General features: G+C 34.9%; 1 protein-coding gene and 1 pseudogene across 24 annotated transcripts; both read left to right on the forward strand.

The window, feature by feature from the left end:
* The first annotated feature begins 3,125 nt into the window (after window positions 1-3,125).
* On the forward strand, window positions 3,126-13,307 carry LOC147393241 (heterogeneous nuclear ribonucleoprotein Q-like). Of its 24 annotated transcripts, none has more exons than XM_086455856.1 (12): window positions 3,126-3,483; window positions 4,164-4,253; window positions 4,334-4,439; window positions 4,892-5,110; window positions 6,093-6,152; window positions 6,969-7,927; window positions 11,214-11,332; window positions 11,449-11,469; window positions 12,094-12,300; window positions 12,399-12,573; window positions 12,727-12,812; window positions 12,979-13,307. In XM_086455856.1, the coding sequence occupies exons 7-9, from the start codon at window positions 11,285-11,287 to the stop codon at window positions 12,295-12,297; spliced, it is 273 nt and encodes a 90-aa protein (XP_086311982.1). In that variant the 5' UTR covers window positions 3,126-3,483; window positions 4,164-4,253; window positions 4,334-4,439; window positions 4,892-5,110; window positions 6,093-6,152; window positions 6,969-7,927; window positions 11,214-11,284; the 3' UTR covers window positions 12,298-12,300; window positions 12,399-12,573; window positions 12,727-12,812; window positions 12,979-13,307. The 24 variants fall into 24 exon arrangements, 14 of the variants coding, with proteins under 14 accessions (XP_086311982.1, XP_086311984.1, XP_086311979.1 ...); XM_086455858.1 differs by having other exon boundaries at window positions 4,164-4,211; XR_015182096.1 differs by lacking the exon at window positions 4,892-5,110 and adding an exon at window positions 11,554-11,636 and having other exon boundaries at window positions 4,164-4,439.
* A 284-nt stretch (window positions 13,308-13,591) lies between these two features.
* On the forward strand, window positions 13,592-14,703 carry LOC147393242 (pentatricopeptide repeat-containing protein At5g59600 pseudogene; annotated as a pseudogene).
* Window positions 14,704-17,054: the final 2,351 nt, after the last annotated feature.

Raw genomic sequence — 17,054 nt, forward strand, 5'->3', positions numbered from 1 at the left:
TACCCAATCAAGGTATTTTCCTAATGATCAGTCTCCTTTAAACCTACCTCTTCTGGAATAGTAAGGCTATTTTTGCCTTTTAATTCTGGTTTTTCTACTAAGCTTCTTCCTAAAGAAGAAAATCCTCCACCTTTGAAGAGATTTCTCCATGAGAAACCTCCAGAGGATTTGGTTATTCCAAGGATCAAGAGATAACCTCATTGTGAACTCCCTACACGCGTGGAGGAATTTTGCTGGAGATCCTTTTGCAATCTAAAACAAGACTGCACTTAGATTCCTCTAGGATTTCTTTTGATAGGTTTCTCTATAGTAGAAGTTTCTCTCACCTTTCAATGTCCTATTCATATATTGTTGACCAAGATGTCCTTCACCTTTCTTTACCACAGATTGAAGATATCATTTCCATCAAATCTCTCGATTTTCGAATTTCATGTTCGAACTCTTCATTGCTATCCATAGAAATAGTTGGCTCTGATACCAATTTGTAAAATCACGAAGCAATAAAGAGGAGAAACATCACATACAAACAACACAAGGATTTACGTGCTTCGACAGCTGGTCTACTGATCAAAACCAATCTTCTTCACTAAGAAATCGAAGGAGAATGGTATAAGAAAAACACCCAAGGTTTTAATATATCCCAAATGCAAACCCTGAAATCCATGTACACCCTTCTCCCTTTCTCTCTCAAACCCTAGAAGAAGAAAATCGATGAGTTTTTACAACCCTAAAGATCTATTTTTATCAAATTGAGAGTTGCTAAATGCATCTATCTCCTCAAAAATAGAAATCTCTAAAATATAAAAAATCCTATAAAATATATTCTACAATTCTCTTTTAGAAACCTTAAAAGTAGAAATCCCCAAAAAATAGAAAACTAGACAATTACTCAACAATATGAACTTTTCTTCCTAATAGTGGAAGTAAATGCAATTGTTTGAACATTTCTATTAGGAGGAAATTACAAATGCTTATGTGATATAGGAATCTTTTTTGTAATTTAAATATTTGTTTAAGAGATGATAAAGATAATAAAATTTAAATACGAGATATTTACCTGGCAAACGTTTGTTTGCATTTTTATTACAAAAACTCCCTTGGTGTTTTGAGAACTCTAAGGGAACCTTACTTTATCAATTTTTTTATCGATAAGCAAGGGCTATGAAGGCCTCACCCTATTTATTTCATGGAGGTTATAACTGAAGAAAATTACAAGTGAAGTCCTCAAAAATGATTGAAGAAAATCCAAGAGGAATGTTTAGAGGATCTAACAAAACAAAAAAATTGAACAAGCGTTCTATCACTATGTGAAAATAACTCATATTTGACGGTCTCAGCCCGTCAAAAATTTCAAATTTTGACGGACCATCTCGTCAAATATTTTCTTGTAGAATTTTTTTTTTTGACGGCCTTGAACTATCAAAATATTAGAGAATGAGCTTAAAAAAAAATTAAAAAAATCCATAGAGTATGACCGTCGAATATGAATATCTGACAAATAATAGGACGATCCTCTAATTCACCAATCACAATAAACAAAATAATAATAAAAAAATCAGAAAAAAAAAAAATAAAATAAAAGAATAATCATAAAACAAACTCCTAATTAAATTAAACAGTTCAAAATTCATATTATATATTGAAATTCCATTACTAAACAAGTCCTAATTGAAGTCATTAGGCACTTACAAATGAAATTGAGTCACATAATTGCTTAGAAATAAAACACAAGAATCTAAACTTTATCAAACATAAGATTTTCACTCAATTTCATACTAAAATTTAATTATTTCAGTGGTTACTCAATCAAAATATTACTCCAACTACATCAAATCAAGAATCTAAACAGTCCAATTTCAACAAAACGGAATACAAACCTTCAAAAGCATCGAGAAAGAGAACCAGTTAACCAAATGATTCAATCACCGGTCCAAAAGCTTTCCAACCTAATAAATTTCCCAAAATCCAAACCAATAAGAAGGAAAACACATCAAAAACTAAGTTCAAAACCAAAGCAGAATTCAATACTCTAAACAATCAAGAGTAAGGAAAAAAATATAGCACATAAGCAATCGAAAGACTTGAAACATGGAAAAATTTTCACTTTTTCAGAAAATTTTGCAAAGTTGGACTTGTGTATCCTTATCTTTAAATAAAGAAAACTACTTATCAAAGAAAAAACATCACAAATTGAGTAAGTGAAAACACCTCAACAAAAAAAAAAAAAAAAGATAAAAAATGCTATAAATGAATGTTAGAGCAAGAATACAAATAAATAGCATATTCTTTTCCTGAGTACATGCATACTAGGATAAAACCCAATTTTGAAGCCATTGTAAGTTCCAAAGGCCTTTGTCCCAAAAACTAAGTGTCATTTACATAGTCGCCGAATGAAACAGGGTATATGTAGTATAGGTTTATCTTTGTAGTTTTTCCACAACGACATCAATAATTGGGATAGGGCATGGAAATTGACGAGCTTTCCTACAATGTGTACACAACAAAAAGCAATATAAACAGTATCCTGACCTGTAAAAGCATGGATGCCTTTGCACACAGAACGACATTGTTCACAATAGGAAATCCATTAGAAAATCCAAGATTTACACCAATAATCTTGCTAGGAGATGAGTTTACAAGAATGGAAATGTCATCTACGCCATCACTTCCCATACTTGACCATTCATCATCAGCAAACCCGTTAAGGGCTTCATTAAAACCATTGTAAGGAAACATTTGAGAACTTGGGATGTAATAAGATATTCCAATAGTCACGTCAGGCAAATAACTAAGATGCACTCACTTGCTCAGCCTCTGGTTGAGTGCTTGTAAAACTGCAGGTCTTCTGCCCCAACCAGTGATAGTTGATTGAGACACCTCCTAAGCAATCTACCTAAGTTGGCGTAAATCCTGGATGAAATAGAGAGAGCCATAACACTACGTCATATTGAGGTTTCGGCGACGCTAGAATTGCGTAAAAAACGACTGCTAAAGGCTGTCATTATTAACGACAGCCTTTAGCTGTCGTTTAATCGTCGTTTCAATAATAAGTAGTAAAAGTTGGGGTGCCAATAGCCACTCTAAATTATTATTTTTCTCCCCTTCGTTTATAGAAGCTCGTCTCATTCTTCTGTCTCTCACTCTCACTGATAAACTCTATCTCCATCTCTCACTCTCACTGATTTGTCTCTCACTCTCCCTAAGTAAACTCTATCTCTACCTCGACTCCGTCGCTCTCTCATCGCTCTTCTCGCTTTCTCTCGAATCTCTCTCTGTCGAATCTATCTCTCTGTAAGTTTCGATCTAGAAGACCAATTCTCTAAGTTTCAATCTAGAGAGATAGATCAACTATCTCTTTGTCGAATCTCTCTCTCTAAGTTTCGATTTGCAAATTTTAAGGCAGAATCGATCGACGCTTGATCGAAAGTTTTAAAGCTTTGTTCGATCTCCCTCTCTTTGCTTGGTCTGTGATCGAATATTCAGGTATGTTAAATTTTTTTATTGAATCTTAGATTTTCCTTAATTAATTTAGGGTTTCGAATGTTTTCTTCATTGTTAAAGCAAGTTTTAGGGTTTTTATCTATTTTATTTGATTGGTAAACCATGGATGACTGAAATCCTCCAATTGGATTAGTTTAGTTTAATTCTAATATATTATGTAGAATTGTTTCACTGATTTCCCCACACTGAATTATGGGTTCGTTAATCTCTTAAATTTTTTTAATTTTTGGATCCTTATCATTCATACAAGATGCCATGGTAGAGCTGTTTATGGTTAGTTATTAGATTTCTCGACTCTTCAGCAATTTGAATTTGATGGATAAGGAATGAAGGAAGCTATCTGAACCAAGCACCGCATTTTCATTATCTTTAAATTGCTTAATTCTCAAGAATTCAACAAATTTCATAATCTCTTTAAGACTTTAGTGGATTTGAAATTTTGTACCTCTCTCATGGAAAATCTACAATTAACTTGTAGTAAGTACATCAACTAATCTGTTTAAACTAACATCTGCCAACCATTTACATCAACACCTACCAAGTTTAGACAACACTGTTATTTGATATGTCTGTGGTACACTTTTTGTGCAACGAAAAAGGTCTAATCCTTTGTATTATAAAATAAATTGAAGCTGATAGATGTGTGTTGTACGCTTTGGCAGGTTTTTAGATCCCTTATCGAGCATACTAAAGAAATTAGTGGCGCAAAAGTTGAGAACTATAAATTTTGTGTTTCTATACATTACCGAAATGTACATTTTCTTTCTTTTCCACTTTCTTCACTTACAGTTCTTTCTTCATTTTACATTTTCTTTCTTTTCCACTTTTTTAGCAAATACTTCCCAGATCACATATTACCAGAAAATGTTGTTGTTACAACTGATGCAAAGACTGCATTGCTGGGTGCTGATTTTTGCCTACATGCAGTCCCTGTGCAGGTATTCAATTTTCCATTATTGGTTTCCCAGTATTACATGAATTATTCTATTACTTAGAGATTTTAGTTAATTTTTTACTACTTATTGGATAGTTCAGTTTCTCTGTCAAGAAATTTAATTATGTTAGCCTAGTTTATCTTGATGCAGTTCAGTTCATCATTTCTTGAACGCCTTTCAAAACACATTGACCCAAACTTGCCATTCATATCTCTTAGTAAGGGTTCAGAGCTAAATACATTGAAGATGATGTCTCAGATTATAGGAAATGAGAAAACGGTGTTCTAGAAGTGTTCATGTCTTGTCCAACTCCGTTATCATTTTTTAATAAGTAATACCATTATAAATATCATATCCACTTATTTGGGGAAAAGAAAACGGTGTTCTAGAAGTGTTCATGTCTAGTTTACCATTCTGTTTAATGGGTAGAATAAGACTTTTTTTGGAACTCACAGGAAGTGGAAGAGGTACAGACTTTAAAGAGGCCCACTTAGGTTCCAGATGCTGTCAAGCATCAGGGTTTCATTGCGTATGAGCGTGAGAGCATTTCATATAGGGACCATAATGTTCGGATTAATGACTGGGAAGAGGTTAGGGAAATGACGAAACCAAGCCCACTTTTAAAAAGTCAATCCGCTCGTTGCATGGATTGTGGAACTCTTTTTTGTCATCAGGTAATAGCTACTATACATATGTCAAAGTTTTGGTTTTTGGCATTTGATTTTTGATTTTAAGCCATAATCTAGGTGTTTTGTCAATAGATTTGTTGGAATTATTAAGTTATTTCCCCCCCTTTTCTCATTGCTTGGTAGATTTGTCATGAGTTCGAGAGGTTTAGTGCTTACTTGCCTGATATTAAGGTGGTTGTTTTCTATGGTGGAGTTCACATAAAAAATCAAAAGGATTTGCTTAAAAATGAGTGCCCACATATTGTTGTTAGAACACTTGGGAGGATATTGAATATCACTCTGCATATATAAAACAATGGGTTTCCGAATATCACTCTGCACATCATGATTCATCTTAACACAAGCACGTGCCTGCACCCGCACAGCCACACCCACACCCACATGTGCACATGAGCTTCAAGTGATCAATACTCAGACACACTAGTATGAGCTTCAGGTTATTAGTAATCCACATGCATTCACTCACTTGCACAGACGTACGCTGACACGCACCCACCCACCCATGCAAACACACACACATACACACACAGAGGTTGAAGAAGTCTTTACGATTAGATGCTCCTATGTTACAAGAGCATAGATGTTTTCTTCTCAGTGGTATTGGAGCCTAGAATAAATTAGTGAAAACTAGTGAATGTGGGTTAAATACACTAACTATGGTTTGAAGCTCTTGTGATTTTAGTGTAATAATTCTAAAATATATGGGATTGGTTGAACAAATCCTATTCGTCCATTCCATTCTATCTAAATCAATATCAGTATTTATGTTAGGATCCTTATTTCATGTTAGGAAAATGACCATACATATTATATTATCCTTATCGATCCATCCTGTAGCCGAGTTTAATTGATGTTCTACTTTATATATCTATTGATAAATTTTATTGAACCTTGCGGAATTATTGAGTATTAAATCTTTTGGAGTTACATGACTTAATATCCGCTTTGTTTTTTATGTGGCTATCAGATGTATGATACAGACAGGTCAAGATGCATTACCAAAAAAGAAGTAGCAGCCATGCTTTGAGTAAGTAGCACTTTCCATATTGATATTATTTAACAAACTTTGTTTTCCGTATGACCATAGTAGAATGGTCACTGTCCAGGCCTTGCCAGAGGACTGCATATGGGATATACGTAAATTAAAAGCTAAATCATTACGTGAAAACCGTAGAAATTGAAGGAAAAATTTGTTGGGCTTGGCCCGACGAATTTTGAAAACTCAAATTTGACGGCCACAGGCCCATGAATTTTAGAGAAAAATTGCCCAAAACTATTTCCATCTCTCTCTCATCTGTGATTTGTTCCTTCTTTCTTACTCTCTCTCTCTCTCTGCGTTTTTTCCATCTGTCTCTCTCTGTGTGGTTCGGGAGAAGTTCTCCCGATTGTGAGAATCTCTTTCTCTATTTGGCTCCCTCGACCACATCTCTCTCTCTATATATCCAATCGACATCTCGATCTCTCAACACTGAATATGATGAAGTGAAGATGAGGTATTTCCGTCTAAATCTCTCTCTCTCCGAAGAACGAACTCAAACCTCTATTAGTCTGATTCGGTTGTTTTGCAAAGAAATGGATGGATCGTGAGTTAAAGGATCTTGCACAGAAATCAGTGAGTTTTTATCTCTCTCTCATACCTCAAATCTACCAAAAAATCTTCTTTTTCGATCTCTAAATAAAAAAGAATAGAAGAAACCCTAGAATCCTCCATTAAATCTTCTCTTTTTGTTGAAACTCGCCATTAAAGCACCAAATCTTAGGTAAATAGTGGTTATGATTGAGTTATGGTTGAAATATGATAGTTCTCCTTCGGTTACATTCGATCTGAAGGTTTTGATTTCAGAGATTTGTTTGAGGAGGCATCAAGGAGGCTCGATTTTGTGGGGCAAAAGCAATTGTTTGGAGATTTTGATGAGTTTGGTATGAGACTGTGGAATGACGTCATGGACTTCGAAGGTCTTATTTGAGTACTTTTTATTTTCTCATATTTTAGCTTATGTTTTATCTAAATATTTACTTGTATTTTGTTCTTTTGTGCCTTTTGATTAATCTCTTAATATTGTTCTGTGGAGCAGCTATGGAAGAGAATTTAAGATCTATATGTTGATTTATAATTTGTAAAATTCTTATAAATTTGTGCCTTGGTTACAATATGTAGAATTAAGAATTTTAAATGCTTAGAAATGCAAGAAATAATTATGTTTTCCTTTTTTCCTTCAAAGATTTGTTGAATGAAAGATCTTCTTTGTTTCCAATAGGGTTTAAGTCGGATGAATTAGTGGTAAAATTAACAATAAATATTCCAATATTGGGACTGACTTTCAGTCAAATTTTGGTGTTCCTAGTCCTTAATTAGATGTGTATATATGAGAATTAGGAATGAATGCTCCAATGAATTCTAGAGACCTGGGCTTAGAGACTTTTTTCAAATAGGTGGCTATGGATTATTTTACTTACTAATTCATTTTTATGCTGAACATGAAGAGAAAAGTGAAAGTATTGGATGTTTCATATGGAAATGGGACAGGTGGGTTTATTGCAATACTTCAAATATCTGTGTATTTATCTATTTTGCAGCTAGAGTTTCTTATTGGATTGAGCAGGTTTAGGTTACCATTCCACTAATAATTTTAAGTAATGCTTTATAGTTCCAAAAGCATTATTTTATCTATGATCCTGATTTGAGTTCAAGCATAAATAGTGTTTAAAGTGAATTAATTATGTGTGTCAATTTGCCAGGCAATACAGGTCTCATATATCACCATGGTAAACTATTAGCTCTCTCAGAGGCAGATTAACCTTGTAAGTCTTCTCAATTTGAGGAGATCTATCTTAATCTTCCATTATCCTATTTCCTTGTTCTTTTTGAGTGATGCTTCTTTGCAAGATGGATAATTTGTTTTTCGCGATGATTTTAAATAATGCATAGATAAGTTCAATATAGTTAGAACTAAAAGTGGTTTGTTTGTCTTCCTGAAGGGGTTTTTATTGTAAGCTTTATTTTAATTAATTTTCTCTATGTTCATGGTGAATTCTAGTAGGTTGTGCGTTGATTGGGTTACATCGAAACCATGCAATAAAAGATGAGAAAAAATATATATTTTCTTTGCGTACTTTTTTTAAAAGATTTGTATTGATCTAGAAAACACTTTCCTCACCAAGGAAAGTGTATTTACCCCCTAAGAAGGTTATACTAATCTCGAAGCTCTCCACCAAACTAGTGGTTGAGATGCTACAGATTCCCAAGTATCCCTAGAGAATATTGTGCTACTCCTTAGAAGGCCAATCCTGTTTTCTAGGAAGTTTGATTTTTTCCCTCTAATCTCAACATGTCTCTTTGATGGAGAACCTCAACCCAGTGATTGCAAAAGTCCTTTTATATAAGGGATTTTGTTAACATGTACTGTAACTGCACATGTTAAGATGCATTTAAAAAAACCTTGAAAACAAGCATTTTAGGATATTTTTGGTTGGACATTTTTTTTTAAGAACATTTTCCAACATTTTAAGCAGATGATCATGAAATTAAATTGGTGTTGTTGGGTAGGGCCTTGGGATAACCATTCTTTGTTTTTCATTGTGACGCCCTTCGTTTTGTTTCTTCCACTTTTACCTCCATCTCTTTCCCAACATCATAGAACACACATCACCCAAAATTTTGAGTTTCGAAACTCACAGTGCTCACAGACTCCTTAATATTTGCCACATCAAGTATATAAGGGTAGTTTTGGAACTAACAAAGGTAGTTTTGTAATCTGTAACTGTGAGTTTTCACTTGGACATAACTCAATCTAAAGGAAATCACATAAAAAAATGTGTCTGTGTGTGTGATTTTTGTTTTGTTTCGATTCATTTCTTGGTTCAATTACCCCTGTTTTTCTCAACAATGTGAGGTGATAGGGTCATAATCTTGCATTTGAAATTTCTTTTCGGATTTATCTTTTCTCGTACTGGGCTGGGACGGAGTGTGTGTGTGTGTGGATTACCACACAGTAATCAAATTTCTGCCCAAGCTCATAGAACTAAATATTCATGGGTGAGTAATTATTTATTTTGCACATTCAAAAAGTAGGGAAATACATCTCTCTTATTTAAAATGTAGATAGATAGCTGAAACTGTTCTACATAGATAAAGGTACATTTGTTTATCAATCTCAACATATGCAACTTTATTTAAGTTCATTGAGTCCAAAACCACTTAGGCTAGCATAATTTTTTTCTGATCCCGACCTTAGTTTTCACTTGAAGATGGAAGTGAGCTTCGATGTCACACCGTCTAGCAAATTTGCCAAGGCGCCACCAACGTTCATATCCGGTGCGGGATCAAATGGGAATTGGTTAACAAACAATTGTGTGTATATACTTGTGCTTGATTTGGATAAAGAGATTTGGAGGAGGATCCAATTGCCAAATGAGGTGGTTGGTGCTTCGAGTAATAGGATGCATTTGTTGGAGTTGGAGGGTTCGGTGTCAATGACCCAAATTTCAGAGGCTTGGATGACTATATGGGTGTTGAAGGATTACAAGGGAGAGGAATGGTATGAGGTGAACAGAGTGAGTCTAAGATGTATAAAAGGGCTCATGCCGAGTGTTTTCCTTATAAGCTAGATAAGTTTGGAGAAAATGTGGGAGGGAAGGCAACTACTAGGAACAATTTTTGTTAGGTGGAGAAGAAAACATGGTTTGATTTCTATTATGTTTTTTCTTTTTTCTTTTATTAGACTAAATGATATGGAGTGTTCAAGTGAATTGGGTCTGAGGAGTAAAATTTTTCCCAATTATGTTATGGAAACTTTACTATCAGGTATTTGGGCTATGTCACTTTTTGTTATTGTTGTTTGATTATACTGCAATTTTTTTATATTTATTATCTACACATTTGGATGCTGTCAATTGGGATTGCCTGGTATTTCAAGTCCCCTCCTTGCACACCCCAGCTCAAGATTGGCTTTTGAATCTTGACTTAGGCAATGTGTCGTGTTGTGTGGCCCTCATTTTATTCTCGAACCTTTCTTGATTTTCTTCTCTGTTGGATTCCCATTTTGTGCTTCGCTCCAAACTTCTAGAAGAGCTATTATGTGGGAGAGTCATTCTTCTAAAATGCTCATTTAGTTTGTTCTAACCCTAGTGGAGCTGGTTGTGGCTTAGGAGGTTGTGGGTGGATGGCCTTGATAATTAAACCTTTACCTAGCACATAAATCAGGGGAACATCTGGATTATATAAAAGTGAAAAATTGCAATCCGCTGCCCTATTCGTTTCTCTCCATGAAAATACTATTTTCAGATTAGTGAAGCTTCTAGCAACCTCTTCGATGGATCTCAACAACAACAAAACTGGGTGCTTCCATGAAGGTTGTATCTTCTTTAGCAAGCATTGGACATCATAAGAAAAATCAGAATTGATGATGATCTTTGTGAAGCCACCTTCAAGGATTGCTTGTAATTCGATAGAAGGAACCTCACTTGAATCAGATTTACCAAACCCAGTGAACTTTAGAAACTATAGTGATCTCTACCGATGAAACCAAAGCCACTCCCCGAGTTAGAAAAGGACCCATAGGTATTAATTTTAATGAATCCTTCGCCCGGAGGGATCCATCTAACAAATTGAGTTAGAGAATGAGTGGTTTCCTTTACAGAAACTCCCCATCTAAACAGGGTAGCTGCCTCTTCACAACTAGCAACTTCATGGCCATCGAAGATACCTCAAACATCCAATTCAATCAAATGGAATAATTGATCGGCCTCTTAACACCTTATCATCAAATACATTTTTTTTTTTTTTGATAAATATAAATTATCATCAAATAATTGGGAGTAGCTTCTCCACAAATTTGGGAATTAGAGGGGTTTTGGGAGTTGCGACGTGGGTTCGCAATTCAAGTGGCAAAATGAAATTGAGTCGCTCTGTCTTCCAAACATTCCTTCAGATTTTTAATTCTCTTGGTTACTTGAAGTTGCTACAGATTTTTCGATAATTAAGAATTTTTGGACAATGAGTTTTCAAATGATAGGAATTTGGTAATGCTGCTGAAAATTTAGTACTAATGATTTCTTTCCTTTTCTTTTCAATTGTCTGGTTCTTTAGAACAATGGTGTACTAATTATGAGACAAGGGCCGAAGGAAGCAGTGATATTGGAAGCTTCCTTGGTTGGGCAATGGCAGCTATTTACTTGGGAGGACGGCTTCCACAGATTTACTTAAATGTGAGGCTTACATTTTTTAGGCTTCCACAAATAAAGTTGCAAATTTGTGTACTAATTGTCATTTATAAACATATGATTGAATATAACTTGATGTTTAGTTTCTAATCAATTTGCAGATCCGAAAGGGTAACATTGAGGTATTTCCTTTCAATCTTGAGTTCTTTCTTTGTACTACGGAAGCTGTGAATATTTCTGACTTCTGATATTACCATAACATGCAGGGACTTAATCCATTAATTTGGTATTTGTTTGATGTTTAGACCGTCGATCGTCAAACTTGTTATATGTTCCTACTCAAATAGAGGCAAGCTAATCGATGTTTTGCATTGTCCAATACATCTCATCAGAATCCAAAAAATTCATGCAGGTTTAATTTTATTCATTAAGACAAGAAAAAGTGCAACAAAATTAAGCATCTAAGACTCTAGAAAGCACCACATAAACAATTGACATCGATCTCACTAACTCAAGTACATTTCTTCTTGATTCTAAAGTGAATCCAAAATTTCTAGTAGGAGTGAACTCTATTTTCTTTGCTTTCAAGTGAACTTTGTTTTTTTTTTTTGTGCGAGTACAGTGTGATATGCCTAAAAGGCTAAAACATTCCCATATCTACCAATTCGAAGGCTGATTATAGTCACAGTAAGAGAAAAAGAAAACAGAAAAACACTTTTGAAACATTCCCATATCTACGTTCCAGATTTTTTTTTACTTGAATGATGTGAGATTAAGTTGGTTGACTATTTTGTTTTCTTATACAGGTAAAGGCAGTCTATGTGAAGAATTTACCGGAAAAAATTACTCAGGATAAGTTAAGAGAATTATTCGAACACCATGGAGAGATAACAAAAGTGGTGTTGCCACCTACAAAGTCTGGACATGAAAATAGCAGATTTGGTTTTGTGCACTTTGCCGAGAGGTGTAGTGCCATGAAGCACTCAAAAACACTGAGAAATATAAAGTAGATGGTGATTATTATTTAATGGATGTTACATTGTTTTTTTTTTAATTCTATTTTTTAAGTGACTGATAGATGAAGCTGGTTGGGTTTTATTCTCATTGATAGGGCAACTTCTCGAGTGTTCTCTTACAAAGCCACAAGCCAATCGGAAATCTGATGGAGGACTCAATTCGCACAAGCCTTCTTTGCTTCCAAGCTATTCACCTCGAATGGGGTATGGGTTGGCAGGTGGTGCCTATGGTGGCATGGGTCAGGGTATTGTGGTGCAAGCTTTGCTCAGGTGATTTTTGTTAGCTCAGTAACAAAAGTTGTAACACAGTCTCTTTTTTAATGTAAATAAATAGTAACTTGTGATTCCACTTGGGACACAGCCAAGTGGAGTACTATTATGTGTTTTTTACATTTCTGATCTTGAATTATGTTTATTTTGCAGCCACTGATATATGGCAGGGGGCCCACTCCTGCTGGCATGGCGATGATGCCAATGCTTTTGCTTGATGGACGGATTAGATATGTCCTGTAAGCACGTAGATTTTCATTTTATTTTTGCATGTCTATTTATACAATTTATCACATCTTATGTCTTTGCTTCACTCACTCCACATGAGAGAAATGTCTATAACCCAAGGGAGTGATAACGTAAACTCATTTTTTGATGGGTATGTGATGCATCTACATCATACAGGTGTTGGTTAAGCAATGGATGAAGGGGTAAAATCTGTACATGCTTATAATGTGGCAATGGATGCTCTAAAAGAAGCTACGAAGAAGGTCACAGCTGTAAAGAAGCAATCAACAAGTGCATGTCAGTGAAGGAAATCAATTGGGCCACCGAATCTATTTTCTCCTCTTACTTAGATTTTCCAAATTTTGTTCTTTAGTTATCTCTTCTTTTTTCTTCGATTTAATGTAAAGCTGGGTCTATTTCAATTTCAAAATATTAATTCATGAATATTGATTTAGTTTTCTCTTCTTTGTTCTTCAATCAATATGATGCCCATCATATTCTTATTCTATGATTTTTCTTTTATTTTTTATTTTTCTGATTTTTTTTAATATTATTTCGTTCATTGTGATTGGTGAATTAGAGGACCATGCTATTGTTTGTTAAACCTCCAAATTCGATGGTCATACTCTATGGATTTTTTGTTTTTTTTTTAAGCTCATTCTCCAATAATTTGATAGTCCAGGGCCGTAAAAAAAAAAAAAAAAAATTCTACCAGAGAATATTTGACGGGCATATTTGATGGGAGGGTCCGTAAAATTTCTCAAAATTTGACGGGCTAAGATCGTCAAATATGGGCTTTTTTGACATAGTGAATCTTCCCGAACTTGATTTGCATATAAGACTCGGGGAGTCCTGAATTGCTACCTCGAATATGATAAGGACCTGATCTGGTAATGAATTTAACAGGAGAAAAGCCCAATTTACAGTTAGTGGCATCTTGACTGCTTGTGCAACTGTGGCAGATTCAAAACGTGGAAAAGAGATTCATGGCTATGCATTGGTGGCTGGAGTAGAAGAAGACATATTCGTGAGTAGCTCTCTTGTTGACATGTATGCTAAGTGTGGTTTCATACACAAAGCTGGGACGTTGTTTAACAAGATGAGCAAGAAAAACACGGTTACTTGGAACTCTATGATTTTTGGATATGCAAATCACGGATACTGTAATGAAGCAATTGTGCTCTTCATTCGGATGGTGAAGGAAAAAGTACAGTTGGATCACCTAACTTTCACAACAGCCCTCACAGCTTGTAGTCATGTTGGAATGGTTGAAGTTGGATGGAAAATTTTCCATTTGATGCGAGAAGAACATGAGATTGAACCAAGGTTAGAGCATTATGCATGCATGGTGGATCTTGTAAGTCGCGCAGGTGATCTCAATGAAGCTTATGATTCGATTAAGAAAATGCCCATCAAGCCTGATTCATTTGTTTGTGGAGCATTGTTAGGGGCATGTAGGCATCATGGAAACATTGAACTTGCAGAAATAACAGCTAAGAATGTGTATGAGCTCGAGCTTGAGAGTGCAGGGTGCTGCTTGTTATTGTTGAACTTATATGCGGATAATGGCGATTGAGGTGACGCTGAAAAGTTGAAGAAGATGATGAAGAGGAGGAGGTTGAGAAGAAATAATGGGTGCAGTTGGATAGAGATTAGATAACAAGTGCAGAGAGCAGTATCTCCCACATTTCTTCCATAGGAATCTGGACTCAACCTATCATGGAACCATTTTCATCAAGTGATAGCCAAACTATTACAATTAAGTGATACCCAAACTATTACATTAAGTCATTGTCGTAGTATTAATTTGTTGTGACATTGTGGGGTTTTTTACTGGATCTCACACATTGTTATTAATAAAAAAAAATTATTACATTGAAATGGATAATACAAATGATGATACAGCCTCAATTTGCATTTTTTAGCTATTGAATTTTTTTTTTAATTTATAAATATAAAAAAAAATTAATTTATAAAAAAAAATAATACAGACAACGACTGTCATATGTGTGCACTTGTAAATAAACGACTGTCAAAGACTGTCGTTTTTTCTGACTTTCAAAGATAGTCGTTTTTCCTGATTGTTAAGGATTTGACTGTCGTTTTTCCCGATTGTCAAAGAACAGTTGTTTTTTAAAAATCACTCCTTGTAAAATGACTTTTTTTTCGACTGTAAGGGTAGTCGGTTTTGGCGCATTATGATGTAGTGTAATCAAGATAATATGTAAAATTTCAACACATCTCCCACAATTGTCTAATTATCGTCCATGTACTTGAACATGGCTTTAAATAACAAAATGCCAGTTTAGTTGCCATTGTAGAATAATAGCACAGAAAAAAAATTCTAAACTCCAACAATGTGCAAATATTGTAATAGATAGTCCTATCGTCATTGTAGTATTTTGAGCAAGCACTATTGATGATTCATATAGCGGGCGCAACACTTCTGATACACTGCATGACTGGTTCACATGATAGGTACTAAGATTAGTAGTTCATTGGTAGAACGGGAAAAAAAATATCATAGCAGACAAAGGAAAGTTAAGCAAAGTGACTATATACCTCCAAATCCATATGATCAACTATGTGTACACTACGTCATAATAAGCAAAGTGGGACCCTGATTTTACAGAAAAAAGACTGCTATAAGCAGTCGTTTTTATCCGACGGATTTCATTAGTCGCTCCAATAAAAATGACCCTATTTTTAGTTGGATTTATTGTTAATGTTAACTACAAATCAGGACCATCTCCATTGATGAAGTCATTTGGGATCGATCATCAGCTGTATTTGCTCCCCACACCAAAGATTTACGTTCTCTCTAAGGTTTTAAGTTATCTCGCTGTCTCGCCCTTTCTCTCTCTCTCTCTCAACAACTCTCTCTCTCTCTCTCTCAAACGCTCCTCTCTAGGGTTTTTATCTATCTGAGACGCAATCAGATTTCAAACTGTTGTTTCTGAATATTGATTTCTTATGGCTAAGAGAGAAGAAGTTTAAACAAATCTTAATTTCGAAATTGAATGTAAAGAAATGGTTGAAGCGTGCACAAAGCACTGTCCTAAAATGAAATTCGCCCCTGCTACGGTACCACAGTCTGTAGGCGTTCGTTCTGCAGGATTCAACAACCCACGTATCCAAAAGGGTACTCTAAATTGGAACGTAACTTCGAACTCGACGATGTTGTGTGCTCTCACAACGAATAATAAAATAGCAGAGAAATTCAAGTGGTTTTAAATCGATAAAACAATTGATATAAATAAAAGAGAAAGTGACTGGTTCCGAACAAACACACTGGTTCAAAACGGACCTTTGCGCGCACCCACGTGAGGTGTAAATCCGAGAATTTGCACCCCCCCTGCGACGTGCGCACATGCATTAAGGTTTTCGGACCAGTGGATCCAAATTCCACTTAGAACCATGGGTTTCCCTCTTGGACCCCCGTGTGTGCGCATGAGCCCGCCCACTACTTCTATCCACTTTAAAACTATTAGAAGCACAGCTACTTAAGAATTGCAAATCAATTCTTCTCCTATTCGATGTGGGACTAAATTTACTCAAGGCAAAATCAAAACATTCAACTAAACATAAAGCAATAAAGTGAAAAGCATAAAGCATAAAGTAAAAAGCAAAAAGCAAACATGGGATTTAAATACCCTATGGTTAATAGATTGATTTACCATATGGTTGCAATTACATGAATATTAAAGGGTTTTCTAATTCAACCCTCTAAATTCTAACACGAACCTCTAGGGTTTCGATCTCTCTCAGATGCTATCGAATTTCAACTTTCTAGGTTTTGATCTCTCTCATCGAGTTTCTGCTAGGATTTTCTCACTCTTTAAGGTATGATTTCTTTAGATTTTTTCCCCCAAATCTTATAAATTTCTAATACTGTGGAATTCTATGGTTTTACAAATTTCCAATCTCTTAGATCAAATCAACATTGCTTTGCTTCTGGTGAAATCTCTCATTCGAATCCTTTAAAGTTCTTTTAAATGTAGACATAATGTTTTGGATCTGATATATGATTGCTTAGAGAAAAATTCCTATTTTTATTTTAAAAATTTTCATTGATAGAAATTCTTGTTTCAGAACTATTCTTTTATGTTTATTATCAATTTTATGATCTATGAGTAGTAAATTTGTTGCAAAATTATAATGTGATTATTGCATTTTAGACCTAGGGCAGAGCATGTAAACAAATGGAGCCTCTATATATGAACATATTTTACCAGTAAAATATAAGGTAATAA

Source organism: Akebia trifoliata, chromosome 10 (assembly GCF_017979445.1).
Source record: "Akebia trifoliata isolate Shusen 1 chromosome 10, ASM1797944v1, whole genome shotgun sequence".
NCBI classification, from domain to species: domain Eukaryota; kingdom Viridiplantae; phylum Streptophyta; class Magnoliopsida; order Ranunculales; family Lardizabalaceae; genus Akebia; species Akebia trifoliata.